The sequence below is a fragment of the Benincasa hispida genome, chromosome 9, assembly GCF_027475165.1.
Source record: "Benincasa hispida cultivar pf3 chromosome 9, pf3_genome.v1.1, whole genome shotgun sequence".
Lineage (NCBI taxonomy): Eukaryota > Viridiplantae > Streptophyta > Magnoliopsida > Cucurbitales > Cucurbitaceae > Benincasa > Benincasa hispida.
The window spans coordinates 98910031-98927146 of NC_143486.1; the positions used below are offsets into that span (position 1 = coordinate 98910031).

The following is a 17116-nucleotide window of genomic DNA, read 5'->3' on the forward strand; positions in this document are numbered from 1 at the left end:
ACAGAGTAGTTCAGGGACCAAAGCAAAAGAAGATCTTGCTGCTGCTACATCAGCTGTAGAGGTTTGTCTATCTACTTGGATTTTTTCAGGTTTTTTCTATTTTAGCATTAGCATTTAGCAAGATTTAAGAGTTTTATATTTGTTGGCTTTTATCTACAATAAAAGTTTTTTTTTGTATAAAGAAAAGAGTTCTGTATTCATTAAAGTACCAGTCTGTTCTAAGAATGGGTAATCAAATTCAAAACATTTTGCTGTTATTACTGTTTGGGATTTATCAACCGAATTACATGCTAAGAACTTTCTGTTTCTGTGAGATTGTGCGATTTAGCCGGTGCTCCTCCCGTATGTTTGAGTCCACGATGGGTTCAGAGGATCTGGGTTATCTTATTTAATTGTTCATATATGAATCCTCTCTTCTTTTTCTGAAGCAGGAACTCATGTCCAAAATCCGGGAAATAAAAACTAAAGCTGAACAGAGTGAGACAATGGTTCAAGAGATTTGTCGTGATATTAAGAAGTTGGACTTTGCAAAGAAACATATTACAACAACAATAACTGCTCTTCATCGTCTGACCATGTTGGGTAAAGTTACATCCCTTCTATATTTGCCTCTTCATTCTTACTTAATGGTTTCTTTGTCTTTGACGTTCTGCCTTGGGATTGTACAAATATATTCTTTTTTCTTTTGGGACAAGAGACGAAGTCTTTGATGGTAATAAAATACAAAGAGGGGGGTTTCTAGGACTCTTACCCAAAAGCTATTACAAAAAGGAAAAATTTCCTTTATTATATCAAAATAAAATAGGGAGTTTTGGAGTAGTAGTCTCTTTTCATTATATCAATGAAATTTATTTCCATTTCGAAAAAAAAAAAAAATCAAAATGGAAACTAATACAAAAGAATGCCAAGAAAGAGATCATTCATTTATGGTCTAATGTAGTGAAGGTCTTATTATCCGAATTATGGTTTGAGTGCAATTGGGTTTTCCCCCCCCTCATAATAGTCTCCCGAATGGTATATCTTGCAAAGTTTTAGAAAGAGAACAACATGAAGAGGCCTCCAGATGATGAGATGAGCAGCTTTGCAAGATATACTATTTAGGAGGCTTGTCTCAATTGGAATGTTTTTATGTTGCTTTCATAATTCATTTATGTCCTGTTGTTTCATTTCATTTTATTTTCTTGCTTTTTGTACCCCTTCTTGGGTTTCTTATATTTTTGAGCATTAGTCTTTTTTCATTCTATCAATGAAAAAGTGTTTGTTTCCTTTAAAAAAAAATACTAACGAAATATGACCTAATGAAGAATTATGAAAAGAACTCGTCACTGACGCCCAAAGAGAAACATTGAAATTGGCGAGTGACTAAATGTCGAAAAGTTCCCTCTCAACCCCACAAACGATTCTACTATTTCTCTCCCCCCAAATACCCCACAACAAAGCACAAACTCTCTCCCTTCAAACTACGGATGGTGGAGGAAATCCTTGATCATATCACTAAAAGCTCTTTACGGTGCCCCACACTTAATAAGTTCACCTGATCATTTGTTGTTGTTGTTTTTGTATAAGTTCTCTTTCCGAACTGTCACCATCAATGAATGTTTTTCTATGTGATTACAGTCTCAGCTGTTGAGCAGCTCCAAGTAATGGCTTCAAAACGACAATACAAAGAGGCAGCTGCACAGTTGGAGGTATTCATTAGTGAATATAAACATTCTTCCATTTCATCTAAATTGTTTCTTGTGTGGTTGCGCCATAGCCATAAGGCTTAACTCGACACCTAAAAGGAATTTGTAGGTTATATGAGGCCATTTTGGCACGATATATCTGATTGTCTGTTTTGGTGCTATTTCTTTGGTCTATCCCTTTTTCCTATTTTCTTGCTTTTTCCCTCAACTTAAAGATCTTTCTAAGAACAGAGAGAGTTTTTGTTGTCGCACATTTTTGTTAAAAAACATGTATTCTGATTCATTCCAGGCAGTAAACCAATTATGTAGTCATTTTGAAGCCTATAGGGATAACCCGAAGATCACAGAGCTTAGGGAGAAGTTCAAGAATATTAAACAAATTCTGAAATCGCATGTATTCTCTGACTTCTCAAGGTATGACGTACTTCAAATTACAACACCAGTATATACAGTTTATCTGGCAGTGATCTAAATCTTAAGGTGCACGGTAAATTACTGATCAAACTTGTGTTGAGGCATGGGAAAAGAATTAGATTATGGGAGGACGATTGAAATGTTGATCGATCACCCACTATGTTTCACTTCTTCAATGTTAATTGATAACCAAACTTTTTTTAAAAAATTACTTTTTTTGAACAATTTAAAAAATTATTACAATTTTTTTATCAATCAAATGTCCCATAGAAGTTCACTAGCTTTATTCAACCATAAGGCAGGTTTATTTTTTTTAGTTAAGGACCACAAAGATGATTTTCCAGGCAGTTCTTCAAGATATTGGAAAAACAGGACATTAAGCAAGCTCCTCGGAAAGTCTTTACCAACAATCCACTGGATTAGGGCTCTAGAAGAGTCAAGTAACGCTGGCTAGTTCCCCAAGTGGGGACAGGGGGATGTGTTGTGTTTGGGGCATTTAGATTATTCAGACTTCCGTTGTTGAGTAATTGATTGCATGGAGAAAGGCCTTTCTCCCTATATATGCATATTCCGTAGGTTCCAATAGGGAGCTGTCGTCTTAACAGAGCAGTGTAGCCCCCATTCATTAATATACTAAAAAGAGGATTAGAGATTTCTTATTTGACTGATCTTATTTTCCGAATTTACTTCATTTTTCTTCTTTTAAGTTGCTGCTCATGAGTCCTATGATTCCTTCTTGTAAGTCAATTTATTTGTCAGAGCTTTAAAAGATGTTCCTCCTTTTGTTTTACCAATGATCTGAACCCTAGGAAAGTAGTTATACGTTTTTTTCCCCTGAAAAAGAAACAAGACTTTTCATTGAATAAATGAAAAGAGACTAATGCTCAAAATACAAAGAAAAGAAACAAAACAAGAACTTGATATACTAGGAAAGTAGGAAAGTGATATATGTATTTGATATACTAGATGTCAGGGATGTATACTTTGAGCTCATTTTGTGTAGTAAGGTTGTATGGTACCTAGGAGCCAAACTTACAATTCAGGCTGTTGTACATTGGATGAAATTTAATGGGTTTATCTATTTGTTATAATGAAGTAATCATGAGAACTATGTTGACACTTCTTCCCCATGCATCAGCTTAGGTACTGGGAAAGAGAAAGAAGAAACTAATTTACTGCAGCAATTGTCTGATGCTTGCTTTGTCGTTGATGCTCTGGAGCCATCTGTGAGGGAAGAGTTGGTGAATAATTTTTGCAGCCGGGAGCTCACTTCTTATGAACAGATATTTGAAGGAGCAGGTGTGCTTGTCAAGTTATCTTTAATATATTTCTCCATCCTGTGGGTAGATCGGGCGAGGGGTCTGTAATTATCATTTTTTTTTTAAAAAAAGGAAACAGCCTTTATTAAACAATATAATTAGTACAAGATGAGTACTTTGATAATAAAGGCAAATACAAGGAAATCAATCAAGAAACCATAGGATCAGCATGTGCACCCGGGCATCTCAACTAGGTTGACACCCCCATAGCACCCTCATCATATCCAACAAATAGAGAAAGCCAACAATGGCTAAAATAAGAGAAGTCTAATGAAGCAATACAAGCTGAAAGTTGCAGCCGAACAAAATATAGAACTAGGCTATAAAAATCTAAAATACATCAAGAAGCTAAAACAAATAAGAGTACTAAAGAAAGCGAAGCTGCTGTCTCTATTTTTGATGCTTCGGTTAATCTTCCAATTGACAAAAAGAATGCCAATTGAACTTATGTCTTGCACGGAGTAGGCTTCAAAGCAATTAGAAAGGGAGCACCAAAGTGAGGCATTGAGCTTTGCTGCCTCAAAGCGATTATACCAAGGAGTTTCAATCCCATTGAACACTCTTTGATTTCTTTCAAACCAGATTTCAACCAGCACTGCTTTTACTCCATTAATCCATAGTAAATTGGAGTATTTCTTCAGAATAGGGCCTGAAAGTAGCTGTTGAACATTGCATCTAAAGGAAAAATCAAAGACCCAAGAAGTGTTGAAGCATTTAAGGAATTTCTACCCGCAGTTGAAGGCAAAACAACAATCAAAAAATAAATGTTGGAGGTCTTCTTCGGCTGACTTACAAAGGACACACCAATTGGGGGAAATAGAAAAGCAAGGTAGCTTTTTTTGCAGCACTGATGAACAATTTAGGGTTCCAAACAACCTTGTCCAAACATTTATATTTCTTCGAGGGCTGTTAGACTTCCATAGATTCTTGTGAAGGCTGGTTGATAATGGGGTGGTCTCGGAAAGATGGTTAAACAGGGATTTTACTGAGAAAGAGCCATGTTTTTCAAGGGACCAAATGCAAATTTCTTCCTTTTTGGATAATCTTTGCTCAGCCAAAATTGCTAGTAAGGCTTGGAACTCTAAAATCTCATCATCTTTTAGGTCTCTTCTAAAATTTAGAGTCCAAGAAGAGGTGTGATAATCCCAAAACTGTGATAATGAACCATTTGGAAGCAATGCTAATCTGGAAAGGGAAGGAAATCTGTCTTTTAACTGAAAAGAGTCCAGCCAAGGGTCATGCCAAAATGCAATTTTAGTTCCATTCCCTACTTTAAAGATTGCCAACTTCTCAATATTCAACCAAGATCTTGAAATACTTATCCAAGGGCTTCGAAGACTACAATGAACCTTGCCGGAAGTGTGCCAACCAAATAGACTGCTACCATGTATACTCAAAATAACTTGGCTCCAAAGGGAAGGTTGCTCTTTTAGGAATCTCTAACCCCATTTGGCTAATAAGGCAACATTTTTAGCTTTTAAACCTCCAATTCCGAGTCCCCCTTCAGCTTGATTCTTAGAAACTATCTCCCATTTTGCTAGATGATTTATCTTTCCCCCTTTAAAACCTTCCCAAAAGAAGTTTCTAATAATTTTTTCAATGGCTGAAATCACTTTTTTGGGCATCAAGAAGGAGGACATATAGTAAGTTGGGAGGTTGGTTAGGATTGAGTTGCATAAGGTAGCTCTTCCTCCTCTTGATAAGTTGTATCTTCTTCACTTGTCAAGTTTTTTTGTGAACTCTATCAATGACCGGTTGCCAAAACAATAGTTTCTTTGGGTGCCCCCCAAGAGGAAGGCCCAAATATATGAAAGATAGGTGTGTTAATTGGCAACACAGTCTTGAAGCCACTGCCCTTAACTTAGAATCTTCAATATTTATCCCACAAATGGTAGATTTTTCCCAATTAACTTTCTGCCCCGAACACCATTCAAACAAAGTAATAGATTTTTTGAGATTGTCTAGCATGTCATCATCATACTTGCAAAAAAGTAAAGTATCATCAGCAAACTGGAGAATAGAGAGATGTACCTTGTTTTTTCCAACCACAAAGCCTTCAAACAACCCTTTTTCATGAATTCTGTCAACCAAAACACTAAGCAAGTCACTTACCAAGAGGAAGAGGAAGGGGGATAGGGTCCCCTTGCCTAATTCCCCTTGTAGCCGTAATCCTTCCTCTTGGTCTCCCATTAATGAAAATGGAGAACATTGGGTTAGTGAGGCAGCCCAAAATCCAATATATCCACATGGGGTGGAAGTTCCTTTCCTTAAGGATTTTTTTTCAAGAAAATCCCAATCCACTCTATCAAAAGCCTTTTCAAGATCAAGCTTTAAAATCCAACCCCTTTTCTTCTTAATTCGGTAATGTTCTACGACCTCATTAGCTATTAAGACCGGATCAAGGATTTGTCTCCCTTCAATGAAAGCACTTTGGGTTTGACTTATAAGGCTAGGCATTACTCTCTTAAGCCTTTCTGCAAGTACTTTAGCTATAATCTTATAGATTATAGTAGATAGGCTAATGGGTCTGAAATCTTTCACTAAAACTGCCTCTGTTTTTTTCTGAATTAAGCAAATAAAATTTTATTTGATGCAAGAATTGAGCTTCCCATTTCGGTAGAAATCATCAAAAATACTCTTTATATTGTCCTTTAGTAGCTCCCAAAATTTTAATATAAATTCAATTGTGAAGCCATCCAATCTTGGAGCTTTGTTTCTTCCCAACATCTTTACTGCTTCTTTAATTTCTGTCAAATTAAAACTGGAAATCAGCCTCAAATTCTGATCTGAAGAGACCCTTGGCCAGCTCAGATTCTGAGGTATATACCTCAATCCTTGACTTTTTGAGTATAGATTGCTGTAAAAATCAATAATTAGGAATTCCACTTCTCTGAAATTCTTTGTAGCTTCCCCTTGGTCATTGATTAATGCCGTTATTAGGTTTTTCGTTTTTTTGGCAGCAAGAAAACGGCGTAACTATGATTTTACTCTAGAACCCTCATAGAGGAGACGTTTCTGCTTTAGCCTTACTCTGGACATTGTGGGTGGAAAGGAACAGAAAAATATTTGAAGAATAATTTGACCCCATAATATGTGCTCTTAAATCTTCCTTGCCCTTTGTACATACCATGCTGTTTTTTTTAACATTGATTAAATGAAAAGAGACTAATGCTCCATAGATACAAAACTTCATAGAGGAAGGAGAAAAGTAAATAAAAGATAAATCATTAAAAAAAGAACATAAATGGAATGATTCTTTTTTCTTTTTTCTTTTTCCTATAAGAAATAAATTTCATTGATGTATGAAATTTACAAAAAGGGGCCACAGCCCAAGCCAAAGGAGTTATATAAGAGATCTCCAATTGGTCAAAAGGGAAGAAAGGGTGTATGAATTAAAGAAAGATGTGCATTTACACAACTCGTTGCATGTAAGACAATGAGTTTGAAAAAACAAACAAAAGAGCTTCCCTTGTCATTGAAAAGGCGATTGTTTCTCTCCTTCCATGTAATCCATAAGAAAGCACGAATCAGATGCATCAAAATCATTCTTGTTTTTGGTAAAAGGATGACTAGTGAGAGTGTAGGTTAGAGCATTGTCGATGTCCTTTGGAAGGGCAGTGTACCAACCAAAGGATGAGATAATCTCTTTCCAAAACCTCTCTACAAAATGACAATGGATAAACAAGTGACTAGAAGATTCATGTTCGGACTTGCACGAGAGGCAACAATGGGGAGATAGGGCCATGTGGGGAAGACATCTCTGTATCCTGTCACATGTATTGATGGCACTATGACTAACTTCCCAACGGAAGATTCAACCTTTTTTGGGTAATAATCATCCCAAATGGCTTTGTTAAAAATAAAAGAATAGGGAAGAGAATAACAACACAGTTACGTGGAAACCCTAGTACAGGGAGAAAAATCACGATAGACACTGATTTTTATTATTAATTCTGATACACAAAGTACAAGAGAAAAGGCCAAATAAATAGACTAGTGGGAAGCCCTAGGGTACACACAATTACTAAAATGCCCCTAGGGTTACAAGCTGCTTTTTCGACACTCCCCCTCAAGTTGGGGCGTAAATATCAATAAGACCCAACTTGCTGACACAATAATCAAAGCTTTGTCTCAGTAATCCTTTTGTGAGCACATCTGCAATTTGCTGATTTGAGGGAACATAAGGAATGCATATACTTCCGTTGTCAAGTCTTTCCTTAATGAAGTGCCGGTCGATCTCAACGTGTTTTGTTCTGTCATGCTGAACAGGATTATTTGCAATATTTATTGCTGCCTTATTGTCACAAAACAGTTTCATTGGGAGCTCATTGTCTTGATGAAGATCTGACAACACTTTCATCAACCAGATCTCTTTACATATCCCTAAACTCATGGCCTTATACTCAGCTTCTGCACTACTTCTGGCCACAACTCCTTGTTTCTTGCTCCTCCAGGTCACAAGATTACCCCAAACAAATGTGCAATACCCTAATGTTGATTTTCTATCAACAACAGACCCTACCCAATCAAAATCAGTGTAGGCTTCAATGCAGCGTTTATCAGACTTCTTGAACATTAACCCCTTACCTAGTGTACCTTTCAGATATCGAAGGATCCGTTCAACTGCTGTCATGTGTTCTTCACAAGGAGCCTGCATAAACTGCCTGACGACACTCACTGCATATGAAATATCAGGTCTCGTATGAGATAAGTATATCAATTTCCCAACTAACCGCTGATACCTTTCTTTATTGACCGGAACACTGTTACTAGTATTGCTGAGCTTTGAATTATATTCAACTGGGGTGTCAGCAGGTTTGCACCCAGTCATTCCTGTTTCCGTTAGAAGATCAATTGTGTATTTCCGTTGGGACACTAAGATTCCGTCCCTAGACCGGGCTACTTCCATTCCGAGAAGTATCTTAACTTCCCAAGGTCTTTAATTTCAAACTCTTTGGCCATCTTTGCTTTGAGTTTCACAATTTCAACATCATCATCACCGGAGAGCACAATATCGTCAACGTACACAATGAGAACTGCTACCTTCCCTGAAGTTGACTTCTTTGTAAAAAGTGTATGATCTGAGTGCCCTTGGGTATACCCTTGTCTTTTGACAAAGGTGGCAAATCTGTCAAACCAGGCTCTCGGAGATTGTTTCAACCCATATAGCGACTTTCTCAGCCGGCAGACTCGCTGTGTGAACTGATCTTCAAATCCAGGAGGAGGATTCATGTAGACTTTCTCCTCAAGTTCTCCATTGAGAAAGACATTCTTTACATCCAGTTGATGCAAAGGCCAATCTTTGTTAACTGCAACTGATAGAAATACTCGGATAGTATTGAGTTTAGCTACGGGAGAGAATGTCTTGGAGTAATCTACCCCAAAGGTTTGAGTAAACCCTTTGGCAACTAACCTGGCTTTGTACCGATCAACAGTCCCATCTGACTTGTACTTTATAGTAAAAACCCATTTGCACCCAACCGTCTTGTGCCCTTTAGGTAGGATCACCTGATCCCACGTTCCATTTTTCTTCAGAGCTCTCATCTCCTCCATAACAGCAGCTTTCCAAACTTCAGTTCCCATTGCTTCCTGTATGTTACTCGGTATCACCCCTGCATCTAAACTAGTGGTAAAGGCCCTAAATTTAGATGGCAGGTTACTGTATGTCATGTAACTATGCATAGGGTACCTTGTACATGACCGAATACCTTTCCTCAGGGCTATTGGAAGATCAAGAGAAGCATCATATTCCTTCAAACCGTCAGAATTTCCATTGTGATCACTAGTCTCCTCTTCCTATTTCTCATCTTCAGAAATCACACCTTTTTCACCATTATCTTTAGTATCACTCACATTTTCTAGAGCTGTGTCTGAATCGTCATTCACTGTCGTCTTCCCATCTGCTATAGTGGTGCTATCAGCACCTTTCCCTCCTTTTTCTTCTCTGCACTCGTTAGTACAAGTATTAATCTCATTAATTTCAGGAATACACGTACCTGATGTCGAGTTTGACTCATGGACCAGAGTCGGAGATGCAACAGATGACGTTGCTTCCTTCCTAAGATTCTTCCTATAGTATGTTATCCATGGGACTTGATTGGTAGGAAGGATAGGACCAACATGTTTGGGAATAGGGGCAGACTCCAAGGGAATTGTATATGTGGACCAGTTAGTCTCTTCACTAGAGGTCTCCCCCTGAAGATGGCTAACAGGGAAGAAGGGCTGATCCTCAAGGAAGGTGATATCCATGGAAACGAAATATCTGCGAGAGGATGGGTGGTAACATTTATACCCGCACTGATGGAGTGGATACCTAACAAAGACGCACTTTTGAGCACGGGGGGTAAATTTCGTGCGGTTTGGACCATGGGAGTGAACAAAGGCAACACAGCCAAAAACTCGAAGTGGTACATCGGAGACTAAATGAGTCGTAGGGTATGACTCTTTTAAACAATCTAAGGGGTTTTGAAAATTGAGGACCCAGGAAGGCATTTGGTTGATTAAGTGAGCAGCAGTAAGGATAGCATCACCCCATAGGTAAGACGGGAGTGATGTGGATAGCATTAAGGACCTAGCAACTTCCACCAAATGACGATTTTTCCTCTCTGCTATCCCATTTTGTCGGGGAGTATAGGCACACAAACTCTAGTGGATAATCCCTTTGGAAGCAAGAAACACCTGGAAGGAAGCGTTAAAGAATTCCCGCCCATTGTCACTTCTTAAAATACCAATCCTGACATTAAACTAGGTTTCCACAGTGACATAAAATTGCTGGAATACAGATAACCCCTCGGACTTATCAGTGAGAAGAAAGACCCAAGTAAGCCAAGTGTGGTCGTCTATAAAAGTGACAAACCAACGTTTCCTTGTGGAGGTTGTGGTTGGTGAGGGACCCCAAACATCACTGTGGACTAAGGTGAAGGGTTTGGATGGTTTATAGGGCTGGGAGTGGAAGGAGACACGACTCTATTTGGCACGAATACACACTTCACACTTTAAAGAAGACACATTAATATTGCGAAATAAATGCGGAAATAAGTGTTTCATGTACTGAAAGTTTGGATGCCCTAAGCGGTAATGCCATAACAGAAAATCATTCTCAGAGGCAGAAAAATTTAAGGAGACAAGGCTAGTCCTATAATCATTCCTAGAGGAAACATCATCAGTTAGGAAGTAGAGTCCCCCATCGTGCCGGGCAGTGCCACTCATCGTCCCCAAGCTTAGATCCTGAAATAAAACAGAGTCGGGTAAAAAAACTGCTTGACAATTCAAATCTCTTGTAATCTTACTGATGGATAACAAATTATATGAAATTTTAGGAACATGCAAAACGTCCCGCAAAACCAAACCCTCAAACGAAGATAAATCCCCTTTTCCTGCAACAGGTGCGAACGACCCATCTGCAATCCTAATTCGTTCGTTACCAGTACTTGGATAATATGAGAGAAACTGATCAGAGGTACCAGTAAGATGATCCGTCGCCCCTGAGTCAACAATCCAAGGTTTTTTACTGTTCACACTAATAAGACAAAAAGACTGTATATTGCCTGACTGGGTGATGGTATTGATTCCAACCGTACTCAGGCTGATCGTACTGTCAACTGAGGGAAACACAGGCAGGATATTTGTAGTAGGTAAAATAGGGAAAGAATTTATCGGCTTTTCATCTGGGTATTGGGTCGAGCCACAACCGGTTGGAAACGGGGCAGCCACTAACGGCTGGAAGGAGATCGACGGCTGAAAGGTAGTCGCCGGCTAGAGGGGGGTCACCGGCTGAAGGTGGTTGTCGGCTTGTTGTTGGTCGAATGCGCCTAGGGCAGAATCGGAGAGGTCCTATTCTCCTTGCCGGATGAGTGGGTTCGTCGGATCTGACGCGAAAACCCTAGGATATGCCGGCGTGGTCGAGTTTTTTTCGGTTGAAGTCGAAGCCCTAGGCGCGATCGGAAGCTGGATAGACGAACGCCCAACCTGTTCGTTGAGAATCTACAGGTCGAAGGCACGATCTAAAGCTGTCGAAGAAACTTTGTCTGCCAAAGGGTTGCTACGGATGCGAACGTCCCCGATCAGAGCCAGATCTGATCCACCTCGCGGTGGGTCTGAGGGGTTGCTGCGGCCATACCTGATCTGAGCCGGATCAGTCGACGGTGGCGCGAGACGAGGCAGATCGGCTCTGTTAGCGTATTCTTCAAATCTGTCCATGTGCGGCTCCCATTGACGGCATCTTTCTGTTGACTGCAACTGGACGGCAGAAATTAATTCCGGTAAGACAGCTTGAAAACATTCCTTTACCGCGGTCCAAATAGCAGTTTTCATATCAAAACTCGAAGATCCACCAGCTGAAGGCGACTGTAGATGGTTCTTCCATAATGGCTAGAGTTTCGTCCCCTCGCTCTGATACCATGTTAAAAATAAAAGAATAGGGAAGAGAATAATAACACAGTTACGTGAAAACCCTAGTATAGGGAGAAAAACCACGATAGACACTACTTTTTATTATTAATTCTGATACACAAAGTACAAGAGAAAAGGCCAAATAAATAGACTAGTGGGAAGCCCTAGGGTACACACAATTACTAAAATGCTCCTAGGGTTACAAGCTGCTTTTTTGACAGGCTTCATAAAAGGGATGATTAGAGAACTCTGGATCTGTTCCCAGTGTGCAGGAAAGGGATTTAGTGGAGAAAGAACTTGTAATGTCTGGTTGCCAAATCCATGTATCCTTGGTATTGGAAAGGTGGACACCGTTGATGCTACTCATAAGATCAAGTCATTCCTCAATCTCCTTACCCTTGAGGTTCTCCTATAATCAAGAGACCAACTCTGTCTAATATAGTTGTGTACAGCCCGTCCATGGAGGAACATAAAGTCCACCCATAGTTAGTTCTCGAAAAGTTGAGGAAGAATCAGTTATATGTAAAAAGAGAAAAGTGCTCATTTGCATAGTAGCGTATCAACTTCCTTGGCCATATGATCGAATGCGGGCGAATAGGGATGGAAGAGCAGAAACTTGCGGCCATCCGAGATCGGAAAGTGCCGACCTCCGTCATTGATCTGCGATCTTTCCTCGAATTAGTCAATTACTATTGACGGTTCGTGGAAGGATTCTCTATAAAGGTAGGACCCTTGACGGAGTTATTGAAAGATACAAGTTGGAGGTGGACTCCAGAGTGTCAAGCTGCTTTTGAAGGCTTGAAGAAGGCCATGATGGACGGCCCTATCCTCGGGATAGCTGACATTACTAAGCCCTTCGAAGTCGAGACGGATGCATCAGACTTTGCTTTGGGGGGTGTTCTTCTCCAGGATGGACACCCCATTGTGTACAAGAGCCATAAGTTGAATGACGATGAGAAGCAGTATGCCGCTTCAGAAAAAGAAATGCTAGCAGTTGTTCATTGTCTAAGAGCCCGGAGACAATACCTCCTAGGTGCCAAGTTTGTGGTCAAGACAGACAACAATTCAATATGCCACTTTTTCAGCCAGCCCAAGTTATCATCGAAACAGGCACGATGGCAAGAATGCTTAGCCGAATTTGACTTTCAATTTGAACATAGGCCGGGTAAGGCTAACCAAGCAGTTGACGCTCTCAGTCTAAAGAGCGAGCATCCGGCCTTGTGCACGTTCACCCATCTAAAAGCCAGTAGTTTGAGTGGGAGCATTTGAGAGACGATTAAGGCACATCTAACAAATGATAAAGCGGCCCAGGCAATTGTACAACTAGCGAAAGAAGGGAAAACTCGGCAGTTTTGGGTCAAAGACAACTTCCTCCTCACTAAAGGTAACCGCCTATATGTCCCTCGGTCAGGGGATTTGCGGAGATTATTGATGAAAGAATGTCATGACACATTGTGGGTCAGGCACAATGGCTGGCAAAGAACTTACGCACTATTGAAACAAGGCTACTATTGGCCGAGCCTTAAAGACGATGCCATGCAATACACCAAAGCTTGCCTTGTTTGTCAACAAGACAAAGTCGAAAGGACGAAGTTAGCGGGTTTACTAGAACCCCTGTCGATGCCCTCAATACCGTGGGAAAGTGTATCCCTTGACTTCATCACGCACCTGCTGAAAGTTGGAGAATTTGAATCCATGCTGGTCATCATTGACAGATTCTCGAAATATGCCATATTCATCCTAATGCCGAAACTGTGTTCTGCAGAAATGACAGCCCACTTATTCTTCAAGCATGTCATGAAACTGTGGGGTGTTCCCGTGAGTATCGTTAGTGACCATGACGGAAGATACACTGGGACGTTCTGGACAAAATTATTCTAAATGTTGGATTCGACTTTGAACATCTCGTCGAGCTATCATCCACAAACCGATGGGCAAACAGAACGTTTCAATAGCATGCTTGAAGAGTATCTGCGACACTTCATCGATGCAAGACAGAAGAATTGGCTTCAGATGTTGGATGTTGCCAAATTTAGCTTCAACAGCCAGAAAAGCTCGTCCATGGGAAAGACACCCTTTGAAGTTGTTTTGCGGTCGACAACCCCTCATGCCTCACATCATAGACCACCCCTATGCAGGAAAGAGCCCTCAGGCACATAGCTTCACCAAAGAGTTGAGACAGTCTTCTGAAGTTGCTCATGCGTGCTTAGAGAAAGCGTCAGCACATGAAGAATTGGGCTGATACGAAGCGTAGATCTCGTGAGTTCCAAATGGGCTACCACGTATTGATTAAACTATGGTCAGAACAGTTTCGGTTTGATGGCCAATGAGACCAACACCTAGTGAGGAAATATGAAGGACCAATCGAAGTGATCGAGAAAATCAGAAAAACCTTTTATCGGGTTCAGTTGCCCTCATGGATGAAGATTCACCCTGTCATCCATGTTAGCAATCTGAAACCCTACCACCCCGATCCCAATGACGAACAACACAACACAGTGACACGTCCATCGGTCACGATGAAGAACACGATTGAGAAAGAAGTTGACGAAATTCTTGCTGAACAAACACGCCACATTGGACGACCAAGACGAGATGTACATGAGTTCCTGATGAAGTGGAAAGACCTCTCAGATGAAGAGATCAGTTGGGAGCGTGCAGAAGACCTGAAGAATGTTGTTCAACAAATTACTGAGTTCGAATAGAGTCGGTTGACGGGGTCATCAACCAATTGAGTGGGGGAGAATGTAACAGTCATGCTTGTCCAGGGCATGTTGCCCATGGCCGTATGCCCAATCCAACCCTTATTTATCATACTTTCATGTTATGTATTTTATTAGTTAAGTTAGTTTGCTTTCCTTGTACTTGTGTTGTAAGTGAACACTCGTCCTTTTGCATATACAAGGTGCCAGTTGGCTTTTTGTTCAAAATGCACTATATGGGGATAAGACTAACCATCATATCCTCATACTCGGAGTGCTATGCTATAAAGCCATTGTGGTTGCTTATTGCTTTCTAACCTATTACAATCTTTCTTTACTCAAATCATGTTTTCAAACGTTTGCGAAAACCTTTTCCTCTAAACCCGTTTTCTAAAACCATTTTCTCCAAAACGGGGGTGGAGGTTGTGAGATGCACTCGTGCGGAATTGGTTGACTTGTTCTTAAGCGGGAGTAAGTGTCGCACAATCTCTAAGTGAAGCCTCTAAAAGGGTGATTGTGACACTATGGATGTGTCAATCTAGTTGAGATATCCGGGTGCATCTCCTGATCATTAGTGGTTTATTTGGTTCATGCCTCCTTGTAATTTGAACTTTGCTCTTTTCATTATATTAATGAAAAGTTATGTTTCTGTTTAAAAAAAATAAAAAAATGAAACTTTTTATTGAAGAAATGATAATGAGAGTGTGAGAAATATAAAACGATAATCAAAATTATAAACTACAAAAGCATTCCAATTCAGACATACCATTAAAAAAAGCCTTGGCAGGAGTTGATTCAAAATGTGATCGAGCCAAGAAAAGTGCTTGCCTTAAAAAATCCTTTGATTTTATTCCAACTATAATTCTGAAATTAAGGCTTTGACAGGATTGATGCATTAAAAAGTGATCTCAACAGGTCAACAAGTAAGAACACCCAAAAAATGGATGATTAAACGACAGCCCATCCACTTGGCACAGAGAACATATTTAAGACAAAGAATGAAGAAGGAAGTTTCCTTTGGAGCAAAGCTGCTGTTTTAAGACTACTATTAAGCATAATCCAAACAAGAATGTTAATTCTTCTTGGACTTCTTGACTTTCTAAGTGCTGAAAAACTTATATTTTCTTTTGTTTATTTTTATTACAAGAAACAAACCTTTCTTCAATAGTTGAAAAGTTGTGATACTTCTTTTAGAGGAGATCTTGCCCTCTTGAACTCTTGCAACTTTCCTTTTTAGATAAATTTATGTCAAATAACTAATTGTGTATTTTTTAAAGATAGCCTGATGTTGTATGTTTGTTATATTTCTAGAATTGGCGAAGTTAGATAAAACTGAACGAAGATATGCATGGATAAAGCGTCGTATAAGAACAAATGAAGAGATATGGAAAATTTTTCCTCCTTCGTGGCATGTCCCATATCGTCTTTGTATCCAGTTCTGTAAAAAAACAAGGTATGGAACTTGTTTTTGAGTTTGAATTCTTCTCTTGTTCAAGTAATTTATCTATTATCAGACAACTGGTTTGCTTTAATCTTTGTTATATGATATATAAACAATAATCAAGCTTTGTATGTGTTGGATGGGTTAGGTTTTGGATGGATGCACGGATGTGGAAAATCCAACTTGTCTGGGGAACTATTTTTTTTTTTGGAAAAGGAAACCATACTTTTTATTAAAGCATAAAAAGAAAGTATAAGAGATGTGTACTTGAATAAGAGCGATACAAGATACAGGATCAGGAGACGCACCCGGGCATCTAAACTACGTTGACACCCCCTTAGCGTCCTCATCATGTCCATATAACTCAAACAAAAACGGAAAATATGGAACTTACAAGAGAATTGAATACAAAGAAAAAAAACGCCATCTTTTGATGGACATAGTACAAACCAAGAGGGAAAACAAGAGAATAATGAATTAAGCCTAACTACTTAAGTCTTCAAAGCTGGATAGTAGTGACCCTTCTCCTTAAAACATAATCAAACTGGGAGGATGAATGCTTGCCAATTCAAACATAAATCTTGAAGTGAGTAGGCTGCAAAGTGCTTTGAAAGAGAACGCCATTGAGAAGCATTAAGTTTAGCAGCCTCATAGGGTTTCTCTATCTTGAAAGATTCTTTGATTTCTTTCGAACAAAATTTCAACTAATATTGCTTTTACTGCATTGCACCAAATCAAATTTGGGGCTTTTTTGAGAATAGGACCAGTGAGTAACTGCTGAACGTTCTTTTTACAAGTAATGTCGAAAACCCAGCTGAAGTGGAAGGATTTAAAAAGGACTAGCCAACAATTTCTTGCGAAGAAGCAGTCAAAGAACAAGTGTTGCAAGTCTTCTCCAGCTGATTTACATAAAACACATTGATTAGGAGAAAGAAAATGGGAGGGCAGCTTGTGTTGTAGAATTGAGGCGCTGTTTAGGGATCCAAAAAGCAAGATCCAAACCGTAATATTCACTCTTCGAGGACTATTGGTCTTCCACAAAGCTTTTAAAAGGTGGGTGTCAATAGGTGAGGCCAAGGCAAGATGGTTGGACAGAGATTTTACCGTGAATGAACCACTTGCTTCTAAGGACCAAGAACGATAGTCAGGTCTGAGAGAAGGCTT

At 39.6% G+C, this 17116-nt stretch overlaps 1 protein-coding gene across 1 annotated transcript in view; it reads left to right on the plus strand.

Moving 5' to 3' along the window:
• Nucleotides 1–6: 6 nt before the first annotated feature.
• LOC150034257 (vacuolar protein sorting-associated protein 53 A-like) overlaps nucleotides 7–17116 on the plus strand; it is a 29404-nt gene continuing 12294 nt past the window's right edge. Inside the window, exons 1-6 of the mRNA XM_090318322.1 lie at nucleotides 7–61; nucleotides 432–582; nucleotides 1618–1688; nucleotides 1975–2099; nucleotides 3238–3398; nucleotides 15823–15964. Coding sequence (XP_090174448.1) covers nucleotides 438–582; nucleotides 1618–1688; nucleotides 1975–2099; nucleotides 3238–3398; nucleotides 15823–15964 — 644 coding nt within the window. The 5' untranslated portion in view covers nucleotides 7–61; nucleotides 432–437. The remainder of the gene's footprint in view (nucleotides 62–431; nucleotides 583–1617; nucleotides 1689–1974; nucleotides 2100–3237; nucleotides 3399–15822; nucleotides 15965–17116) is intronic.